At 39.0% G+C, this 23,456-nt stretch overlaps 1 protein-coding gene and 1 pseudogene across 1 annotated transcript in view; one reads left to right on the top strand and one right to left on the bottom strand.

Annotated features, from left to right (window-relative positions):
• LOC120431440 (teneurin-m-like) overlaps positions 1-13,074 on the bottom strand; it is a 13,326-nt gene extending 252 nt beyond the window's left edge. Inside the window, exons 1-7 of the mRNA XM_052707093.1 lie at positions 12,772-13,074; positions 11,459-11,636; positions 5,341-5,557; positions 5,083-5,277; positions 4,025-4,436; positions 3,830-3,963; positions 5-43 (exon numbers count right to left, since the gene is read on the bottom strand). Of these exons, the coding sequence (XP_052563053.1) occupies positions 5-43; positions 3,830-3,963; positions 4,025-4,436; positions 5,083-5,277; positions 5,341-5,557; positions 11,459-11,626 (1,165 nt within the window). The 5' untranslated portion in view covers positions 11,627-11,636; positions 12,772-13,074. The remainder of the gene's footprint in view (positions 1-4; positions 44-3,829; positions 3,964-4,024; positions 4,437-5,082; positions 5,278-5,340; positions 5,558-11,458; positions 11,637-12,771) is intronic.
• Positions 13,075-20,128: 7,054 nt separating this feature from the next.
• Positions 20,129-22,193, top strand: LOC120431446 (uncharacterized; annotated as a pseudogene).
• The last annotated feature ends 1,263 nt before the right edge of the window (positions 22,194-23,456 follow it).

Below are 23,456 nucleotides of genomic sequence, written 5' to 3'. Positions count from 1 at the left end.
CCGCGCACGAGATCGCACGGATCCTCGCAGTCGACAAGGCCGTCTAAAATGGCAAAAGGTTGGGGGTTAGAGGTGTTGAGGTATTGTGGGGAAATTTTCTGGTGGCTGAGAGGTAAAAATATAAGCAATGTAGGGTACAAACTAACCGAATTTTGAAAGCTTAATAAGTGTTATAAAAAAAAACATTTATTAAAACTCAACAAAGCACAACATTAAAAGCAAAAAAAAAAACCAGAAAAAACCTGGAATTTTCAGGGTATTTTAGTTGAACTGGAAAAGTAATGGAAAGTCACGGAATTTCATGCCAAGTCAGGTAATTTTAATGGCATTAAAAAAATAACACAAAATTACATTTCAGCTTGGAAATTAATCAAATAGGGGAAATAAACCCATTTTAAGCCTAATAAGCGGTCTTGTTTGAATGATGCTGGATAATCTGGAGTGTTCCTTGAAATTCAGTAAAACCTGTTGTGAACATTTCTGTTTATTTTCACTTTTATTAAAAGTTATGCTATTCCTTTTACAAGCATTTAAAAAAAAATATTTCAAAAACGCATTCTAATCAGTCGTGTGCATTGGGCCACGCCCATTTTTGTATTTTCAGCTTAGTTCTTTTTTTCTTCCAACGCACGTTTGGGTCTGCTTCGTGCTGCCAAAATTGATGAAATTTTGAGCGAACACTCACGAAAAGTAGCATTTATAGAGAAAGTTTCCTGGCAACACCACAAGCGCTGCTGGTGGTGTTGGTGGCCACTCTTTGTTCTTTATTTGCCTTCGCTTCTCGCTCGGTTTTTTTCAGCCTTCGATTGGAATGAGTGGTCAAAATTGAAACGTCAAAAGACTTAGCGCGTTCGTTTTTTTGATGGCGCTTGCTAATTATTTACATGTTTCGGGATTATTTGTCAAGTGAGTGACTAAGTAACGGTCAAAAGAACATGTAGCCGGTAGTTGGAAGCAATTTTATATCTTAAGCGCTTTGAAATCGTTAGCGCAAGTGAAAAGATATTGATGGCGACTTTCGTTAAGCAGTTAACCTCTGATCTTGCGTGTGGATGTGTGTGCCACCAAAATGATGAGAAATTGTCTCGCAAAATAGAAATTATGATCAAAAGTGCATTAAATTTGATCTTTTTGGCCAGTAAGTGGCATACATTTGCGTGCTTACTTGAGGCGGTGCTGTTGCTGGTAAGTTTACAGCCTAAATAGTATTTTTGGAGCTTTAATCGAGCATCAAACTCTCCATATGACGAAGATAGGTGTTTGATTAGAAAGGGTATATTTCCCCTAACTAATTTAATGCACATTTCACCCATTTGATGATATTATATTATTTATTATTTATTTAATCATAATAGTTGTGATTTTGTTTGAAATTGTTTTCTATGATTCAAGCAATTAGTTTTTTTAAATATTTGAAAATGGTATCTGATAGTTACGCTTTTTCATACAGAAAAAAATGGTCTGAATTCGATCATTTTGAAAATTTTACAATTCAATAGTTCATAATTTGAAAAAATCTTAAATTGTACAATGTACAGCACTCCAATAACTTTTTTCCCTCAAAAAAATAAAAAATCGTCAATGCTTAGATATTTTGGAAACTAATGATAGTAAATCAACTGGACAGGTGTATACTACCCATTATCGCATAAATGTCCCATATGCATTTTGATCGATTTCGAGTTTTTGATGCAGTTTTGTTCAAAATCGTGTGCTCTTTCAAAAGAGCCTATAACATCCAGTACTTTGTTCTAGAAATCTTGGGGAAATCCAGTTTTTTTGTGAAAACTTAACACGTAGCCTTATGTGTGGGACAAACTTGCCTTGCGTTTTTCTCAGTTTGCTGTTTTTGCATATGGGACATTTATGCGAACAGGGGCAGTATACCCAAGTAAAATTTTAGGTTTTATCAAAGCTTTCACAATTTGGAGGAGATAAAGCCATAAAAATCAACTCGCTTCATCAAAAATAATTCTTTTGTCATTACAATTTTTAATAAAACATTTTTTTTGCGGTTTTTACAAAAAAAAATTTTTTTTTGAACTTCGCTGTAAATGTGTGTTTTCTTCAAATTTAAATCAAATGTATTGCTTTTTTGTATTTTTTCTACCAAGATGACGGTCAATCAGATATTCAATCAGACCACGCTTTTAGCGCCATATTTATGCACTGCTATTTGGCCGTGTTAAATGCTTTTTTAGGCGCTTATGGGTTTAAGTAAGCTTTTTGCATGCCTAATGGCATTTGACAGCTAAAAATCCTTGGTTTTAAAGAAGCATGCAATAAAACCGTTTGGCATGACAAAACTATCATAAAACCTTATTGAAAGCCATTTGGCTTTTATTGGCACCTGGTTTTATGTCCGAGGCATAAAACCTTCTTGGAAACTTTAAATGTTGCTTATTGGTTGCTGTGAATGCCAACATAAAACTTAAAAGCAATTAAGATGCTGCCATAAAACCTCAATAAAACTAGGTTTAAAAATGTTACTTGAGTAAAGAATTTTAAAACACTTTTTTTCATTCAATGTTAAAACCATGGGCTATAATTTGTTTTTTTTTTACTTTTTTAGATTTTTGAATATATTTATATTATTACATTTTATTGCGATCGTTTTTGTTAACACGATTTTTCGTGACATTTTTAAACTTCAAATAAAGTGTCAGTCTGTAAAGTCTTAATGTTTCAATCAAAACTCCAAAAGTGGAAAATCTAAATTTCATAAATTCAAAACTTTAGCGACATTGGGCCAATTACATTGTTTTTTTCAGAAATTGAAACAATTCCAAAAATTCCAGAATTCAAAAAGCATCAAGCATCAAAATCCTCAATGTTAAAGCTCATAAATCCGACAATTCAAAAATACCATAATGTGCCCGCATACATTTCTCATATGCAAAAGCAGCAAATTGACGTGTTGAGATTTCATGATAAGTTCTGTTTCATCATTTTTTCTAGAATAAAGTGATTTATTAAATTTTGCTCATTTTTAGCAGTTCCCAAAACTCGAGTCCAGGTGTCAATATGGCGCTGCCTCCCCGTTTCACCTTAAAACGATGTTTAGATTGTCTGGTAAATTTTTCAAACCTATTTTTTCAACAAATTTTCTTTGAATGAAAGTTGAATTTATTGTTTATTGAATAATATCTAAAATATATCTTATTTTTAAACAATGTTATGTATTTTCGTTAGTAAAGGTAAAAATTGTTTGTTTTCTCAACGTTTGTTCTTTTTACAATTTTTTGTTCCTATGCCTTGGGTGGAATTAATTTCAAGTCTAATTTTAAATAATTTTAATCGGAAGGGCAGTTATGCTACTTTCAAAATGTTCCAAGTATCTTTCATGATCTTACGTCTTGTTCCGTCGTCTCATTTGTTTTAAAATAAATGATGAATGCAAAATTTTTTTTTCAGCCCATGTTTTTTTAAAGAAAACCTTAAAAATTTGAGATAAAAGCATTTAATAAAATTTTTATTGGCATTTTTCCAAGTTTTATATGAAATTATAAACAATAAACATGCTACGTAATATTTGAACGAACCCAGAGGAAAAGGAAGAAAAGATTCAATTTCTTGTTTAGCGTGATGCTCAAAACATTTATTTTCTCTTTAAAAAAATAAAAAAGTGAAAATAGCAAAAAAATAAGGAAAACACAGTACCACAAAATGTATTCTAAATAGGTACAATAAATTGCAAATGTTTTTTTAAATATTGATTTCAATTATGAGATTCTATGAAAAATTTCGATTGAAATATAAGAATTATTATTTGTTTTTCTCGCGACAAAAAATTCTCAGCCACCTCTCATCAAAACCACCGCCTACTAACCTCTATCGTTGTCCTTGTTGTCGCCACAATTTTGCTCCAGCGGCACCGAGCAGTCCACTCCATCCCAGCCCTCATAGCAGCGGCACTCCCACATCAGCTCACCGCTCACGTGGCACTGGCCATGCTGGGAGCAACTGTAATCAAATGTTAGTAATTTTGTTCGACAATTTTTCCTTTGAGAATTTTTCAACTCACCCACTGGGACACCCCTCGAGCGTGCAGTGCTTCCCGTTCCACCCGGTCACGCACAGGCACGTTCCGTTCTTGCACTGACCATGCTCGTTGCAGCGCGGATCGCACAGCCGCGAGTTGCAGAATTCACCTCCCCAGCCGGGATCGCAGGCACAGGCATCACCCACGCAGCGTCCGTGCTGGCCACAGTTGAGATCGCACAGCTCCTGCGAGCAGTCCTCACCGCTCCACTTGGGCTCGCACGTGCACGTCTGGCTGTCCAGATCGAAGGAGCCGTGGCCGGAACAGTCGGGCAGGCATTGGAGTGCGTCCTGGTCCATGGCGGCACAGTCTGGGCCCTTCCAGCCCTTTTTGCAGATGCAGGTGCCGTCGGCGCAGAAGCCGTGGCCGGAGCAGGTCGGGTGGGGACAGTCCACTGGAAGAATGGGAGGGGAGCGGCCATTAGTACTCATGTTGCGAGCCCCGGTTGCATAACTCTTTTTGTTACGTTGCGTTGTTAGGTTAGGTTATGTTAGGGTGGAGGTTATAGGTTAGGTCAGTCCCTGCCGTAATCAAATTACTCTTTTTCCGTGGAGGGTGGGTTTTGTGTGAGTGTGAGCAAGAGCAAGAGCGGAAGAATGATGACAATAGTGTGTGCAACGAAAGCGCAGTATGCTGTGTAATGTTAATCCCCTTTGGAGCAACTCCACGACCCCGGACTACTAGACCGAAGTAAGTTGGTGAAAAAAAGTAGTTGTCAGAGAGGATGAAAAACGAGTAACACAATCGAGAAGAAAATAAATAATAAATGTCTGAAAGTAGAGAAACTTGCTGGTTATGTATTTAAGATAACGTGGGGCAACAAATGAAAAAAAAAACATAAAACAAGAGAGTGTAAAAAAGGTAAAGTTGAGAACCGCAGCGCGCTGTGTCTCTGGTTGCTCTCCTAGTTTGTAATTAATTTAAATTATTTATATCGCATCTTGTATCACATGGCTCCTCTTGACTCAGACTGCATTTTTCCCGAATTAAAAAATTAAAAAGACATGCTCTGAGGAAGAAAAAAAGTCGAGTGAATCTACCTTCTTCGCAGAATTTGCCCTTGTAGCCGCGCACGCACGAGCACTTGCCGCTGACGCAGTGTCCGTGGCCGTTGCAGTCCGGAACCTCGCACTCGTCGTGCCGCAGCGAGCACTCCTTGCCCTTCCAGCCCGGGTTGCACTGGCACTCGCCGTTGATATATTCGCCGCGCTGCGAGCACAGCACCGGACAGACGCCTGCAAGGTAGGCAACGTGCGTTACAACAAATCAAAGTAGGCGCAAAATTTGCAAAAACTTACTCTCGCTGCAGTCGTCGCCGCCGTAGCCGGGATTGCACTGGCAGTGGCCGAGCAGGCACTGGCCGTTGCCGGAGCACCCGTTCGGGCAGTTCTGGGTCATGTCCTCGGCGACCGCACCGTAAAAGGTGATCTCCTGCGCGTCACCGTCGTCGTTGTAGATCGACAGGAACCAGTGGCCGGGCTCCATGTAGCGGGTCACCTCGCGGCGCATCGAGGGCTGTGGAGTTGAAAGGGGAAATTTAACAAAATTCGATTTTGACTAAATCGAACCAATGCCTACTTGGATGTTTGGGGGTTTTCCAAAAATTACGCAATTTGACAGACAAACTCTTGAAGTCTTCTCAGAATTTTTAATTGGATTTTCCTAGCACATCTCATGAATCCCATCTGCTGATTCTCAATAATTCATTTAAAGCGATTCCGAGAAACTGTATCCGACACACGTGGAAACCTCAAAGCCACCTGGCAAGGAATAACATCCCAATTAACCCCGAGGGCGCTCTCACATCATGTGTGTGTGTACAAACACGCGCGCAGTAATCACCTTTTGCGTTTCTCCCCTCCTCCACCAAAAGGAGATGAAACCCCATTCTTCCCATTCACCACATCATCTTCACAGAACACCGACACAGAGTAACCTAGACTAGAAGATGAGCCCTCAAATTCTCGCCAATCCCGACAAACACCTCACTGACGTCGGCAATCCTTTCTGCGGCACCCACAAATTGATTTCCAGCCCTTCAAAGGCATCCCTCACCCCTCGAAAGCAGTCGGAAATCTGACTCGAGCGATGCAACCACACTCTTGAACGTCTGGCAGTATTTTCGCCTGCAAGTTATGCACCCCACACTACACCCCTACACAGCCTACTGAGTGACGTCCTCTCGTCAGCATCATCATCATCATCGCCAGCCAACCAGACCCGACGGTCTGGCTTAAGGATATTGCACTGATTAATTAGGGATTCGAAATAGATAAAAGGAAGAAAGGGAGATGGATATAAATTTCAGCTTGGTCTGTAATTGATTTCTTTTTTGATCGATTTGGCAAGAACGGGAAAAATGGTGAAGGGGATCGACCCCTTCGGGTTGTGTGTTTATTAATCGGAGCGAAAAACTGGATTATATAAGCTGGAGGAGGACGGCGTTGATGATGATGTCTTCAGTTCGGATGACGATTGCAGATGTGAGCGATGGCTCGAAGGGTGTGGCCGTATATCAAGATCGTCAAATACCGTCCAGAGCTAGGATATCTTTTTTTCTGTGATGATAACAAGTTGACTTTTAACTAAATGTCGTATACGAGTAGGTCATTAGAAAAGCTTGTTTGACCTAATGTTTACACTTTTCGGACATCGAAAGTTTTTCTCATTCAGGAAAATTTTAATCTTAAAATCGATTATCGATGATAAATCATAAACAAAAAATATATTTAAATCTTCTAGTTTGTTTGAAGGCAAATTTTTAAATTATTAAAAAGCTTTTTGGAACACAGTCCAGACTCGATTATTCAAAGTCTTCGGAAAATTTCTACTTCGGATAATCATCACAAGATTTCATAAATCACTAAAAGTTATTTGGATTTTTTTAATCCAAGATGGCGTTAAAAATATTAAAAATATTTGACTAATATGAGGTCACTGAACTCATATTTTTGATAGTTGAAGACACGAACACATATTTTCGGATAATTGAGATTTGGGATAATCGAGTCTAAACTATTCTAAAAAAAATTGTTTGATTAATTCTGGTAGTTTTTGTACACAATTTTCACAAAATAATATGTTTGTTGATTTTGGCAAACATTACGATTTTGTAGATATTTTTGAGTTTTCAAAAAAAATAAAAAACGGGTGAAAATCATATAAAAAATAAGTTAAAAAAAAAATTTAGAAAAAAGGAAAAACTGCTCGAATGGAAAGGCTGCATAAAAAAATCCAAAACTGGGTTATTATTTTCGTATGTTCATAAGAATCATTTTACAATCACTAACTAAAAATATATTAAAAAAAAACATTCAGACCCTAAAAGAGTTAAACAAAAAAAAGAAAAATCAATAACAAACAACATACAACATATTTTCTAAAATTATTATTTTTTGAATCAAATCGGGAAATTATTTAAACTTTTCAATGTTTATTTGGAATGATTCGACAAGAAATTTTATTCAAAACAAGATTTGATATTTTTTTATATGTACTAAGATATTTTTAATGCCGGAACAATTTGTGTTACACATTTATTGTTTAAAAAATATGTTCAGGCTTGGAATTGAGATTGATATTTTCAATATCCAACAATTTACATATTACAAAAAAAAAAACACAAAAAGCATAAAAACTTTTCCATATTTTTGGTCTTTTGGCTAAAACTTGTATCCATAAAAAAAATCAAGATTTGATTTCAAATCAAAAAAATATGCCTGATCAGTTAACTTCCAAGTTTATTTGACAAATATTTTATTTAATATTAATTCATTTTGTAAGAACATTGTGAAAAGGTAGCAAGATCTTTTAAGTTCAGTATTTTTTATAATTTTTATCAGAATCGAGGGACATAAACTTCAGAAAATATTAGCAACGGCCTAAATTCTAATGAAAATGTTTAAATTTTTTCATTTGTCGTCTCTATATTTCAATTTCAGTGAATGAAATTCCATGTTTTTTTTACAAAATAGTAATTTTAAAAGGTATTTGTGTAAAAAGGTGCTGAGTTAATTTTCGATTCCCGTTTTTTTTCTTTAATTTTATTTAGATCATTGCAAATTTTATTTCAAAGGCGTAAAAGTTTAAGAAATTACATATTTTTTATGAACTCATTGATATTTTTTAGATTTTTTATAGTAATTTAGTTGCAAAAAATCAGGTAAACAAAAATAACACAAGGAGTTCTGCTTTTTACATACTCCCAAGTAAATATTTGAAAAAAGTAACAGATAGAATTTTGTAATATTCTATAAAATTGCAGATATTTAAATTCTCTACAATTTTGTATAACAAAGCATCGCGGAATTATTTGCGGTTCATCACTTTTGGGAAGATTTTTTTTTGTTATATTTCAAAATGCTGAATTTTTAATATTTTCTACAACTTTGCAGAAAATCAAAAAAAAAATCCTGCCAAAATTTAATAGCTTCGAAGAGTTTTTGCACAAGCAAAAATAAAAAAAAAGTAAAGATAGAATTTTGTAATGTTCTACAAAATTGCCGATATTTTAATTCTCTAGAATTGTGTAGAGCAAAGCATTGCAATTGGTTTTTATTTGCTAGAAAAAGTAACACTTAAGAGCGAGTTTTTCACCAATGTGTAACAGGTCGTATCAAGGTGCTCCGATTTGGATGAAACTTTCAGCGTTTGTTTGTCTATACATAAGATGAACTCATGCCAAATATGAGCCCTCTACGACAATTTGGGAATTTGGGTAAAACGGGCTTTGAAGTTTGAGGTCGAAAATTGGTTTAACCAGGATTGGTTTAACTTTTTCTCATAGCTTTTGCAAATTACTGTTAAAAATGGATTTTTTTAAAACCTTAATATCTTTTTGCAACAGCCTCCAACACCCATACTCCCATAGGTCAAAAGATATGTAATTTCGTGGGCTATAAGCCTACGGAATTAACTTTTTGGCCAATCGCAGTTTTTCTCATAGTTTATCGATTTTTCTATAACAAACATTTCACAACGTTAGTTTTTTGCCCTGTAGGCCGCCATAGCGGCACTTTTTGGTCTCAATTTTGTCATATTCGGGATCCTCGGACAAATTCACGTAAGTTAGTAGTATTGGAGTTGTAAATTTGATTGGAAAAATTGCCATTTAGAATAAATTAAAATATTTTTTAACAATTTGTTGGATTAGGGGTAAAACAGGTTTTCGCCTACTTGATACAGCATTTGACGTATTGATCATAGGGTAAATAAGATCTATTTCTGTTTTCAAAAATGTTTTATTTAATTATTTTTTAAATCAAAATTACAACTCCAATACTTCTAACTTACGTGGAATTTCCCGAGGATTCCAAACATGTAAAAATTGAGCCCAAAAAATGCCGTCTTCTTGGGCTACAGGGCAAAAAACTAACGTTGTAAAATGGTTGTTATAGAAAAATCGAAAAACTATGAGAAAAACTGCGATTGGTAAAAAAGTTAATTCCGTAGGCTTATAGTCCATGAAATTACCTATCTTTTGACCTATGGGAGTATGGGTGTTGGAGGCTGTTGCAAAAAGATATTAAGGTTTTAAAAAAATCCATTTTTAACAGTAATTTGCAAAAGCTATCAGAAAAAGTTAAACCAATCCTGGATGTCTATAGCACATTTTGAAGTGCTTCAAAAGACCTTTCGAATGCATCTAACTCTCTTGGAATTGATGAAGTTTTACGGAAATGCGAGCAATTTTAATTTTTTTTTATGTTTTTTCGACCTCAAACTACAAAGCCCGTTTTACCCCACTTCCCTTTGTCATAGAGGGCTCATATTTGGCATGAGTTCATCTCATGTATAGACTAACAAACGCTGAATGTTTCATCCAAATCGGAGCACCTCGATACGACCTCTAGAATAAACCGAGCAATATTTACAAATACTGCCTCTTAATGATGCAATGAAAATATAAGAATATGTTTTGCGTTTTGTCTCAAATATACTTTACAAAGTTGCAGAACATCAGAAAACTGTAGCTTTAGAAATATAAAAAAACTGAATTTCAAATTGCAAGCCTGACTGTCAAAAATGTTAGACAAGGGACCATCCATAAACCACGTGGACACCTTAGGGGGGGGGGGGGGGGTTGGCGGTTGTCCACGCTCCATACAAAAAAGATTTTATTTGTATGGAAATTGTCCATGATGGGGGGGGGGGGCTTGGTACAGATTTCCAAAAAAGTGTCCACGTGGTTTGTGGATGGTCCCCAAAAAGTTTCACAAAATGCTTTATACCCCGAGGAACCGTGGCGCGGTAGTTAGCGCCTTCGGCTGCCGATCCCTCATGTGTGCTAAGGGGCCCGGGTTCGATTCCCGACCATTTCCTCTGGGAGTTCTGTTTTTGTCCCGTTTAGTTAGTAAATTCAGTTTGAAAAGACGGTGTGATTGTCTATTTATACATCATTACAGTTATGCTACCATCCAAAAACATTTCAAGATGTCAATGAATTTATGATAAAAAAAAATTTCGACAACTTTTTCGTATGTCACAAAAAACGAAATTTGTAAAAAGATTAATTAGTCTTTTTTGATTGAAGGAAATAAAAAAATCTTAATAAATAACAATCGATTTTAAATTTTTTTTTTTTCAATGAAAATGTAAATAGACAAAAACTTAAAATAAAATTTGCAATTGCCTTAACTGCTCCTGATCGCATGAATGTCCCATATGCATTTTCATCGCTTTTGAGTTTATGATGCAATTGGTTCAAAATCGTGTGCTCTTTTAGAAAAGCCTAAAACATCCAGTACTTTGGTCTAGAAATCTGGAGTTTTTTTTTAAAGGTCCAATAAACCAAATTTTCAGTTTTTGCTTTTTGGGTGTTTTTTAATACCCCTGACTCAAGGCGGTTTCAAAAACACCCAAAAAGCAAAAACTGGAAATTTGGTTTATTGGACCTTTAAAAAAAACTCCAGAAATCTAGTTTGTCGCGAAAACTTGACACGTAGCTTCATGTGTGGGACAAACTTTCCTTGCGTTTTTCTCAGCTTGCTGTGGGACATTTATGCGAACATTGGCAGTCAACATCTACTGTATTTTTAATACAACTTTTTTCACAAAGAGAAGAATATAGTTATAAGAGATAAGACCTCTACAAATTTAATTAAAATTGAAAAAATCTATTTCAAATACATTTTCGAAGCAAAAGCGAGTAAAACATATTGTCCCATTTATTTTATTTCCTGGCTTTAATGACACTCAACTTGATGTAAAATTTATTCCCACCCATCGCAGCAACAGATGTCGCCCAACTGCTCTGTTTAGAGCGAGCTCCCTTTTAATTTCATCCCTTGCGGCTTACATTTAATTTCGCGCCATCCCCTACTCTCAAAGTCACCCCGAAAACCATCCAAGTTGGCCAATCGCACCATTTCCAAACCATTCAAATCAATATCGGCATGGCCTACTAGGTGTACTTACATGTGCGGCACGTGTCTGGCGCGCGTTGAATCCGCTCAGCACCTCCTTGAAGTGGTACTGTGTGTGGGTGGGCAGCGCGTTCCGGCGGGCGTAAACGCCGATCGACGCGCCGCGCGGAATCCCGTAGTCGAACTTGACGTACGCCGGCTCCGACTGGTAGAACTGCATGTTCCAGTAGCTGTACGGGGGGATCTCAATTTTCAAATTTATTTCATTCAATTCTTTTTTCAGCAACTAACTTCAAGTTTAATGTACCATTCACTATTTAAACCTATTTGAGGTTATTTAAGTCATTTCATATTAAATCCCAGATATTTTGAAATACTTTGAAATAATAATAACTGTAAAGTGCTCTTTGACGAGAAAAAAATAAAATAAAATTATGAATAACATTGGAAATTCAGCTATTGCCATCCCCTTTTTTATTTTCAGTTAAAACCAAATATCATAATCCTTATAGTTGGCCATTTTAAAAATAAACATTGAAATTTTATAGTTAAGCTTTTAGTCATTTCTTAAAGACTGATTGTTTGTTTTTTCTTTGAATCATTATTGCATCAATTTTTAAAGTTTTTTTTTTGAATTTATCTTCTTATTTTCACTAAAATTTTCAATCATTTGTTTTTATTTAAATTTATTTTGAAATTTTGTTCGATGGTTCGATAGTTTTGAAAACGTACTTCAGACAAGAAATGCCTATTATTTAAGGTTCTGGAAAAGTCGGGAACTTGAAAATGGTATTTGAATGGTCACCCTGCAATTACAACTTGATAAATCAACATTGATTTTTTAAATTAAATATAAAACTCCACAAAATTTAAAAGAAACTTGATAAAAACACTTTTTTACCCGAATTCACCCGAAACCGTGTAAAAATGTATCTTGGTTTTTGGGGAGAATAATAACTGTTATCACATTTAAGCATTCAATTATACAAAAAATAAAGAATAAAATTTAACATTTAGTAATATTAACTTTTTGCCATTTCCAGTTCAAACTGAGCAATAAAAATTATCTGTTTGGAAATTTATAAAATGGACTGAAAATGTTATGTGTTGTAATGCTATTGATTATCTGCATCGAAATCATCTCGTGCATTATTCTCTCAGTTCATTCACTGTTCTTTTTTACTCTCAGCCAATGTTCTCTTTCCTCTGAGATAAGTGCTACGCTGCTGTGGGTATTGAGAAAAGAAATCGACTTAGAAAAACCTTCGAATAGTCCAACTTCGGATAAGCTAGTTTGGACTGTGTTATGGTATTTCCCAAAGCGACTCATCATTTTGATTATTCAAAAATTAGTTCGCTACGCACCTCGCAACAATGACAATTCCCGCCACAAAATTTGTTTCTTTCCATTTGGGATTTCAACCTGCCTCGTCGAGTTTGAATGAATCGCCGTTCGCAGAAAATCACCTCAAGCCTGGCGCCCAACTCGCTGGTCAACGACTACCAGAGAGTTGTTTGTAACAATTACATAAAAATGACTCACAAAACGGCATGGAGACTTCACCACACACCGCACTCTGGAGACTACACCACAAGCTTTATCTCAAACGTCACCGTAAATAATTCAACGTGACAGATGAAATTTACTGCCTCGTGTTTAAAAATTCTACGTCAGAAAAAAGCACACACGTTTTGATCATTTTGTGAGCAACAATAGAACAATTTAACTCCCAAAATGGCGGTCCGCGCCGCTCCCCCTCCAAATTCAAATTGATGAACGTGAAATTCCGTCGCGATTATTTTGTTACTCTTTTATCAAACTCTTGGTCAGTGCCGTGGATGACTCATCGTCGCGTCGCGATCGCAGTAGGCATACTCCGACAACACGGTCGGTCGTAGTAGGCTTCGACGTGTGCAGCGTGCACGATCTACGGCTACTTTGATATTTGCATTAAAAACCTGTTGTTTGTTTGCTCTCTGTGCTGCCCTTTTCCGTTTCCGTTCTTTTTGTTTGGAAAGGTTCACGGAGGTTTACGGCTAATTGCAGGTTTGAAAATCTATCGAAAAAATCATGCGTCATGATTTAAGCCCTTTTCGAAGAGGTTTCCAGCAAAAAAAAAAAAGAGCAGCTCGTATCATAACAAACGCTGCACACGTCATTGCCTCCCCCCTCGTTCGCCACTTGAATTATTCTGGAGCGGATGTTGGCAATCACAATCAAATCTGTAATCTTTCCAGCCACAGCTGTTTGTCTGATGCCGTGGTTGGATAAAATGTTTTTTAGTCAGCGGGTTATCTCGTAGTAGGCGCAGCGTTTTGAAATTATCAAGCGTCAAGCGTTTTGACAGTGAGCAAGAGAGCAACTCTCTTTCCTCCTATTGATCTGCTTATCGCGAGAGTTGTTCTCTTGCTCACTGTCTTACATCAAAGTCGCGGCAATCGTTGCATTGCAGTTTTATTCTAATATCAATTCAATAAATCGCACCGAATGCGCTAATCAAAATTACATAAACATTTCGAACGAATCTCCAAGGGGCAAAACGCTCAACCTGGTTTTAAAAACGCTCGGCACGTCAAGTGTTTTGCAAACTCTTGAGGATTATCTAGTTTCGCACAGCAAATCCTTTCGCGCGATTTGTTCGCCGGCTGCTGTTTACATTATGCTATTTATTTTTATTGTTATTCGACCTCTCGTGTAATACCCCTATACTAACTAGTGCAAACATTTCGCGCGCGCGTTTTCCACCGACGGCAGTGAAAATCGATTCAGAATCGCAACGCAACGCAAAAAAAAGATGGAAAAGAAGGGTGGGAAAATTGATGTTTCGGTTTCGCTTTTATTTTTAGTCTTCGATTGAGTCAAGTGGACGACACTAATTGAGGAAGAGAAAGAGAAGAAAAAAAAAAATCAGAACGCCCTGTGCATCAAGTGCAATTATCGTGTTGTTTGAAGTCTCGCAGCAAGCCACGCTGGGAAGAAAGTAGTGCAAAAAGGCAGCAGCAGGCCTTGCCGAAAATCAAACGAAACTAACGAAAAAAAATGCAACCAATTCAAGTGCGAGCGTCCTGTTTGGCGTTGCTTGCTTTGATCGGCGGAGCAGCCTGGGGCTACGAGAACGGAGGCGACGCTTTGACCCAATCTCACCCCCCAGACCCAATGTCACCCCCACTGACGGTAACTAAATTCATTTAAAAGACACACATTTATTACTTTTCATTTTAAATTTTTGACACTGTTGGCGTAGTAAAATAAAACTCCCGGGTCCCGGGAATTCCCGGGAAATTGTCAAGTTCAACTCTCGATTCCCGGGAAATTGAAAATCTCGAGAATCGTCACCCTCTAGGTATGCCCAAAAAGGCCATTTTGCATCATTAGTTTGTCCATATAATTTTCCATACAAATTTGGCAGCTGTCCATACCAAAATGATATGTGAAAATTCAATAAACTGTATCTGAGCAATAACTTATTCAATATTTGGCCCTTTTAAAATGTTAGTCTTGATTTAAAAAAATTCAAAATATTTTTTTCGAAAAGATCGGAAAATTTCACGAATGTTTCATGTATTAAGATTGAAAATCGGACCATTAATTGCTGAGATATCGTCATTAGAAAATGGTGGGCTGTTTGGATGAGACTTAGAAAACTTCAATTTTCGTGTTTCTTTTTCTTTAAGCCGCTGTATCTCAGCAACCAGAGGTCCAATCTTCAATGTCTCTTAGACAATTTTATAGCAAATTGTCTGAACTTTTCAACGAAAATATTTTTAGAAATGGTCACTCATGGTCACTATTTTTAAAAATTGATAAACTGCAAATATTTCGCTAAAATCAAACTTTCGGTGGCTATATCTTGAAAACGGAGCCCTTAATCAAAAAATCTGTAAAGTACTTTTCGATTGCAAATTCAATTTTGCATTAAAAAATAATGTCAAACTTGTTTTTGCATGAAACTTCGATTTTTTCCAAAAATCACTATTTTTCAAAAATTCATAACTCGGCGGCAGATTTTTTGACCATGTTTCTCTATGGCTCAAAAGTTGCGGATTTTTGTCCCCTAAAACATATCAAAAAATCTCGAAAATCAAAAAATACATATTTTGGGAAATTGAGTTTTAGTGAAAAAAAAGTTGATTAAAAAATCTGCAATTTTTTTTCCGTGTACCTATTTTTTTCTTAAAAGTCCTCAACAATACCTACAACTTTGCCGAAGACACCAAATTGATCAGAAAATTCACTCAAAAGTTACAGCTGTTAGAATATTTACATACCATTTTTGTATGGACAGCTGCCAAAATTGTATGAAGACTTGTATGGGTGAACCAATGACGCAAAATAGCTTATTTGGTCATAGGGAAGGCCCCCACAAAGTTTGAGTCAAATCAAAAAATACAAAAAATAAAAATGGTCGAAATCGGCCGATTTCGTAGAGAGTTGCTCATCTTTTGAAGAAAGTTCCTTTCAGAAATTTCCAGAATGGGCAAAAAATCTTTTACCGAGTTTTAATTTTTGGAATCAATACAATTGTTTTAAAAAAATCAAAATATTGGTCGCAATTTTTTTTCAATTTCATTTTCCAATGTAAAATTGAATTTGCAATCAAAAAGTACTTCAGTGAAATTTTGATAAATTGCACCGTTTTCAAGTTATACCCATTTTCATGTACTTTTTTTCAAAATATTCGCAGTTATTTATTTTTTAAAAATAGTGCCCATGTTTGCCCACCTTTGGAAAAAATATGTTTGAAAAGCTGAGAAAATTATCTATATTTTGCATTTTTGATTTTTTTTGATACGACCCTTAGTTGCTGAGATATTGCAATGCAAAGGTTTAAAAAGAGGAAAATTGATGTTTTCTAAGTCTCACCCAAACAACCCCCCATTTTCTAATGTCGATTCTCAGCAACTTATTGTCTGATTTACAATGTTAAAAGACGAAACATTCGTGAAATTTTCCGATCTTTTCGAAAAAAATATTTTCATAAATTTTAAATCAAGACTAACATATCAAAAGGAGGTAATATTGAATGATTGGTATTTTCGATCCTTATTTCACAATCCTTGGCCATCGTGCAGTGAAACAAGCAAATGAGGTGAAACAAGCAAATGAGGTGAAACAAGCCAATGAGGTGAAACAAGCCAATGAGGTGAAACAAGCAAATGAGGTGAAACAAGCAAATGAGGTGAAACAAGCCAATGAGGTGAAACAAGCAAATGAGGTGAAACAAGCCAATGAGGTGAAACAAGCAAATGAGGTGAAACAAGCCAATGAGGTTAAAGGTGGCTAAAAATTCTTGAAACAGTACACTAAGAAAAAAGTACTGGCAAAATCCATAAGAACGTCTTATGACCTTTCTTATGGCTGGGAGGGGAAATATGGCCAGAATTGCACAAACAATCTCAAACAAAATCGCTCAAAAAATGAAGAATATCCAAGAAAACCGGCGAACTCCATCACTTTCACAACAAGCCCGCCACAACCGACCGAATGACACGAATATAGCAGAACAAAGGAGAGGGAGCGATTTCTTGGGGCTTTTCTTCACCCTCTCTGGCTTGCTTTAGCTGCCGCTGCTGCCCATTTGATTTTTTTTTTGACCGGTTCCTTCCGAAGTGCGTATAAGATAAAGATAAAATACCTAAAACTATGACTAAATTAACTCATTCAGGTGTGAAAGTCACAATTGATAGCCAACAAACTATTGCAAACGAATTTAACTCTTTTTTTACTTCAATTGGCAATGCGTGGAGGAATTCATTTATGAGTTTAATGCTGGAGTAGTTTGATACAACCGGGATTTTTTTCGTTTTTTGTTGTTTTAAATGCCTTAAACAAGCCTGTTCATGACAAAATACGATTGATTTCGGAAATAAAGGTTAAGGAAACAATTATCTTGCTTTTTTTTGTTTTATTCCCTGACGCATTTATATTGAATTACTTCATTTCTGACTCGTTGAGTTTGACCGCTGAATTGCTCCTCCACCATCGCCTTCCCATCGTACTCCTTTCCACGCTATTAGTGGTGAGCCAGGTCGGTTCCTGCCACTCCCATCGCCACGATGGCATGCGACTGCTGCGGCAGGGTGTGATCCCGAGGGTGGCGGTCCGGGAGATTGATTTTGGTGGAACAAGTAACCGAACTGGGTCGACGAGGGCAGTTTGCTTCCCGGCGCTGCCTCATTGATGGTTCTGCGAAGGTGGAAGTGCCGAAAAGGCCGAGGCTTTCGGGTTCAATCCTGAAATGTGGGGCGGATGGTAACCCGCTCAGCGGTGGGCTCGACTGCTTTGGAGGTTTGATGACGAAGAGTACAGCCCAGATTGAGATTGTTGCTGATGTTGTTGCTGTATCTGTCGCTGCATGTGGTCATCGGATGAGAATGCTGTTGTTGTTGCTGCGCAGACTAGGTTGCGAATTTCCGGAAGGTGGTGTCGTCGAGTTGCTCGATGATTTGGAGCTGACCGGCGACCGGCATCCGCCTGAGAGGAGAAAAAAAATAAACGTTCAACTCGTGAACTTCTAACTGATCACTAACTTATCCTACCTGCAGCGGTTTGTGCTCGAACATCCGGCAACGCCATGTGACCCCAGGTCCGTGTCCGTATCCCGACCTCCTGCATTCCCGCATCCGACTTCCGACGCTCGATAGTAGTGGTTCGGCCCTCAGTGATGCATTCCACCAACCCCACCGTGACTAACGCTGACCCCCCTGAAGAGCGGAAGAGGTTTGTATTCCGCTGCTGATTGGACCGGCGCTGCTGTTGGACACGGCGGCAAGCGTCGATGTTCTATCTAGGATGAACTTGACGGCGTCGTTTAGGAAGGTATGTTTAAGGTCGACCAGTTTGGTGACTTCTTGCAGACTAAGCTTCTTGACGCGCTGTCTCATCGTGGCTCGCCGGAGGCACCCTTAGGTCGTTCCAGCGTTTCTCCCAACTTCCGTGGAAGCGCTTGCATCGTTCGTCCAGGTGCTCCTTGTCAACATAAACTTCTCCCTCATCCAACACTTCACCGGCTTCCGCGTCCAATTCGCGACCGGCGCGTCCTCGGATTATGCTGCGTTTTCATGGAAAACGCGCCCGGGTCCACGCGCACTTCGTTCAATTGTTTGGCGAAAGTTTCGGCGATGCGCTGGATCTGCTGGGGGACGGTCACGTTCGGCGCGAGTGGAACGTATCCGGTTGTGAAGGCGGAGTTGTATTCCGCGGGGGTTTGGACAGGTTGTGTGTAGTTGCGACGGCCGCCGCCGCAGCTTTTCGTTCCACCTCCCATGTGCTGTGCTCGCTTAGTTTGGCCTTTTTGGCCGCCAGCTGGGAGAACATGGAGTTCTTGAGGGCGCTTTCTTGCCGGAGCTGTTTGCGCTTGTCCAACTATGGGATGGCGCGGCCTGTTTCACTGTTCGATGCACCGATGTCTTGCAGAATTTGCGCAATCGCCGTATGGTGCTCGCAACAGGCCGGGTATTTTATCTGATTCAGGAATTACATTTTTCCTCACCGAACTACCTGCGGATTGGCCGGCGTTGGAGGTAGGTTCGAGTGGAGGTTCTTGAACACATTTAGACATCGATGACATCTGAAAAGGTCATAAAACAGGTCAATCTTCGCCCGTCTGGCCATCACTCAGAGTTACCTTGTTCTTCAGATAGCAATCATTGGAAAGGCACAGAGACAGCCTCTCCGCTAGTTCCCGCGTGGGGCGCGCAATCAGCAAGTTGTACGACGGCGGCTGATTCCGGGGCTTATCGTCGAGTTTGTCCTTGCGGGGGATTTCCTTGAAGATAAATAGGATTTGAAGAAATTTGTGATTTTGGTCGGTTGGCTGCTTACCGGAACTACGGCGATCGTGACGGTGTCGAGAACTTGACCTTGTTAATTTCACCGATCTTTATATTCGTGGAAGACGACGAAGGCGAGCTATCTGGTCTATCTGATGGTTCCTTGCAGCGTTGTTTTACCTACCTGTATGTAGGTCTTCTTCAGGCTCAGGTCATTATTGTGATGCGTCTCCGATTCCTCCAGCACGGACTGCACTGGACCTTCTTACTTGACCGATCGTTGGAGACAGGTCCCGTTCATCGTTGGAGAATTCAAAATCTAAAGGGGGAGACCTAAAGCAGGTCTGGGCCACTGTGGCGATGATTATAGATAATCAGGAATCGGGCAATCTGGTGAATACAAAAACAAAGTATTAACTTCCTACTCCCATTGAGTATGCACCTTCCGGACAATCCGGAAGGTATCAAATTAAAACTAATATTCTATTCCGGCAAAAGAAAAATAAGAATGCCGCTTCTTTCAGCTGGAAAAGTGGACCACGACAGCTCTTAGACCTTCCGGAAAGGAAAAAACACTTCCACCAGCTAGAAAATTTATAATTGAACCTCCCAATCCATTCCGGCAATTGGTAAGTTAGATTTCCACTATCGCCAGCTGGGAAAGTGGGCCTCTTAACAAGATTATCATTTCCTCCTTCCGGAAAAGTAGACAATTGAATCTACTGGAAAGTTCCGCCAGATGAAAATCAACATTGCCACTTCCTACTTCTGGAAAAAGTATAAAATCGAAACCTCCGGACCACTCTGGAAGGTGCAAAACAAGATTTCCCAGATTAAGGAAGTGGCAATCTTGTTTCACATCCGTCGGAACTGACCGGGAGGTTTGATTGTTTACATTTCTTCCTCGATAAAGAAGCAATGTTGTTCTTAATCAGTCGAAACGGTCCGAATGATTCGGTTGGCCACTTTTCCAGCTGGCGGAAGCGGCAACCTGGTTTGCACCTGCAAAAATGGTCCAGGGGTTTCAATTCTCTACTTCCAGTTGGAGTAAAAGGCATTATTTTATTTTCCTGTCGGAGCGTTCCGGATGGCTCAAATGTCCACTAATTCCACTGGAGGAAATTACCTCTTGCCGGAAAGTTCCACCACTTTTCAGCCGGGAACTAGAAGCACGGACGTTAACTTACATCACTTACCTTGACAAAGGGAAAAAGATGACTGAGCAAGCCCAAGCAACCGGATTTTTTTTTCGCCAAGTCCAAACTACTCAAACGTCAGTTCAGCTTTTGAACTGTCGTTTGAGTGAAAAATCCACTCATAATCAAGTTCAGAAAAGCACTCATTTTCAGTTCGAGACCCGAACTTGATTTTGAGTGGATTTGAACTTGATTTTGAGTACATCCAGCTGACCGTGAGGGAGCAAATTTGATTTGCATCCCAGCTGTGGAAACGGCCTGAATCGGCCCAAACATTTCAGTTGACCTAATCGTCCGAATCCCTCCAACATCTGTCAACCCTTCGCTGCAGCGTCATCGCTCATCGCAAAGAAATCGAACGATATTTTTATTTACATTCACAGAACATAAGTTTACAAATTGTGATTCACCGAAATGCCGGGTTTCTTGTTTCTCGCTGGCACGTACCCCGTGTTGGGGAAGGACACAGGCAAGTAGACTACGGGATGTCCAACACGGAAAGCAGCATTTACCTGTGGCAGCAGTTTTCTGCCCTGCTCGATTTGTTTTAATTTTTTTTTCTTTGTAGTAAAGTTTAGCTGCATTTCGACGCTGATCGGGTACGGGTTGTCGTACTCGTCCCGAGCGGTCCAGATTCTGAGCGTGACGTCGGACTATTTGATGCCGCCGACGTTCTGAATTTCACCTTTTGCTTTTGGGAGGTGTTGGAGGATTTGATAACGGTGAAGATGTGCCGTCTTGGGGCCAGATGGAGATGCTGCAGTAGTTTGCCATCACAAACGTGAGGGTTGAAATTCTGACGATCTTTTATCATGAAGGACGCTGCCGGAGTTGGCCGGAATGAACGCGGCGATTGGCGTAGTAGTCAGGCAAATCAACCCGGACCATTCGAACGAGCGGACGCTGCTTGGGAGGTTTTCAAAAAGGTAGGATGGGAAGCGGGTTTAGCTGGAAAAGTTCAACTTATTATTCTTTTAGGAACGTCCCTTTGACGCTAACCGTCATGTCCATCATCATGTGATCGTGCAATCTGCTGAATGGAACCTCTCCGTCCATGTTTGGGTTGCCTTCGGATCGGTCTCGTGAAGCGACTGACCCCATCGGCGATCTCATCAGCGTCCCTCCAGTCAGTTAGCGTCCACTCGGTCCACTCGGTCGGCGGCGATCCGCACGATATGGAGAGACGAAGGTAAGAACTTGAAGAAATTGACCTCGTAACTTTCTAACGACCTTCCTCAATCTTCCAGACAAATCGCCCTAAATGCCCTTGCTTAGCGAGCGGCTGTCCAAGTCCACTCTCGCCAGGACCTGCTCCCCAAGTCGTTCCCACAGGAAACCGGCAAGCATCACCACCACTCACACCATCATCACCACAAAAATAAAAGCGCGGGCGAATTCCAAATGAAGATGATTCCACCGGCGATTCTGCACCCTCCCTCCGATCTGACGACGACGAAGTCGATTCCGGCCACGAGTAGCAGCTGCAGCACTTAGAAGCAACTTGGAAGCGAGCTGGGTTTGGACGGAACTACTTAGTATAGGGTGGTACCGCTGCGGCTACGGGAAGATGACCTAGATCAATCCAGTTCTCAAACTAACAGTTTTCAAGAAAGATTGGTCGATGGAACTTGCAGCAGAGGTCAACTAAAAAATAAACATAATTTTGAAAAAAGAACCTTAGCCATTCTGCGTTTCCTTTTTGTTCTGTAGATCTAACACAAGAGAAAGTCAGAAAGAATCAGCTCGTGCAGGAGGTTAGTTTGGGGAAACTATCTCATTTGAGATCTGGCTATAAAAAAAACATTCTTCAAAATCAAGTGCCAATATCTTGATAGGCTTATCAGAACTTTGATGTTTAGGACTCATTGCAACGGTTTTTTGCTAACCTATTTATCAACGAGTCGCATGATAGATCCAAAAACCATTTTGAGCAAAATATTATGGAATCCGGTTTCTGAATAGTACTACAATATCACTTATGTGCTCATAACTTCTGGTAGGGTTATCAGACCTTCGATGTTTTGGGCTAATTTGAAAGGTCTTCCAATGATCTAACCAACGATGGGTCGCAAGATGGACCCGGATATCATTTTCATCAAAATATCTGAGATCCGGCCTCGAAAAAGTGTATAGATAACACTAAAGTGTTTATAACTTTTGATATGGTTGTCAGATCCTCAATTTTGAAATTTTTTTTTTTGAAATTAAATATGTCTTTATTGAACTTTCTTATAATAATTACATTTCTTCTACATGCTAAGTGGTATGGCCTAATGCTCTTCATCTTTGTTGTATTTTTCGTTTTATTATTAACTGATAACATTTATTTTATTTACTTCAAATTGTTTTACATTATTGCATTTAATCGAATACATTTGGGTAAAAAAGAAAAAAAAATCACTTTAACAACTAATCCTAACTTAAAACTAAAAAAATAAATTCATTGAAATATTCAAAATCATTAGAACGAGTAAACTACGAACTGTATTTTAAGATGAATGCTCCAAGCGTTCTCACTTGTTCCTGGCGAGTTTTGCAACCACGCAGTGTTGTTGTGATCTCGATGAAAATGTTCAGAAGTTCTTGTGGTGAAAACAGGTCACTACTGCGATCACCCGTTGATGTTGGTTGGTTTTCCCTCGGTTGCTGACTGAAGCCAGGAGGTGTTGTGTTCTCTGCAACTCTTTGCCGCTGATTCAACGGCAATGGCTGCAGATTTGGAACCACTCGAACAGATCCTGCTCCAGGTGACGCCAAAGCAGGAAAATCCACGTCCGTGTATGCTGGTGGTGTTTTGCGACGATTTGGTTGGTGCCTCGTCGTCGCTTGCTGCCGAATTTTTACAAACTCAGCACGTTTTGGGCAGCTTCGATTCTTGGTAGAATGGTCGCCGCCGCAATTGAAGCATTTGGCTTCGATGTTTTCGTTGATTGTGTTGCAAGCTTGAGTTTTGTGCTCACCTCCACAGGTTGCACAACGACTCTTGATGAAACAGTTCCTTCCACCATGTCCAAACTGCAAGCAGTTCGAACACTGTGTCACGTCACGATGAACTGGACGATAACGTTCCCAAGTCACGAT

Source organism: Culex pipiens, chromosome 2, assembly GCF_016801865.2.
Source record: "Culex pipiens pallens isolate TS chromosome 2, TS_CPP_V2, whole genome shotgun sequence".
Taxonomy (NCBI): Eukaryota; Metazoa; Arthropoda; class Insecta; order Diptera; family Culicidae; genus Culex; species Culex pipiens.
Note: the sequence above shows the minus strand (reverse complement) of the source record. Positions and strands in the feature narration are given on the sequence as shown.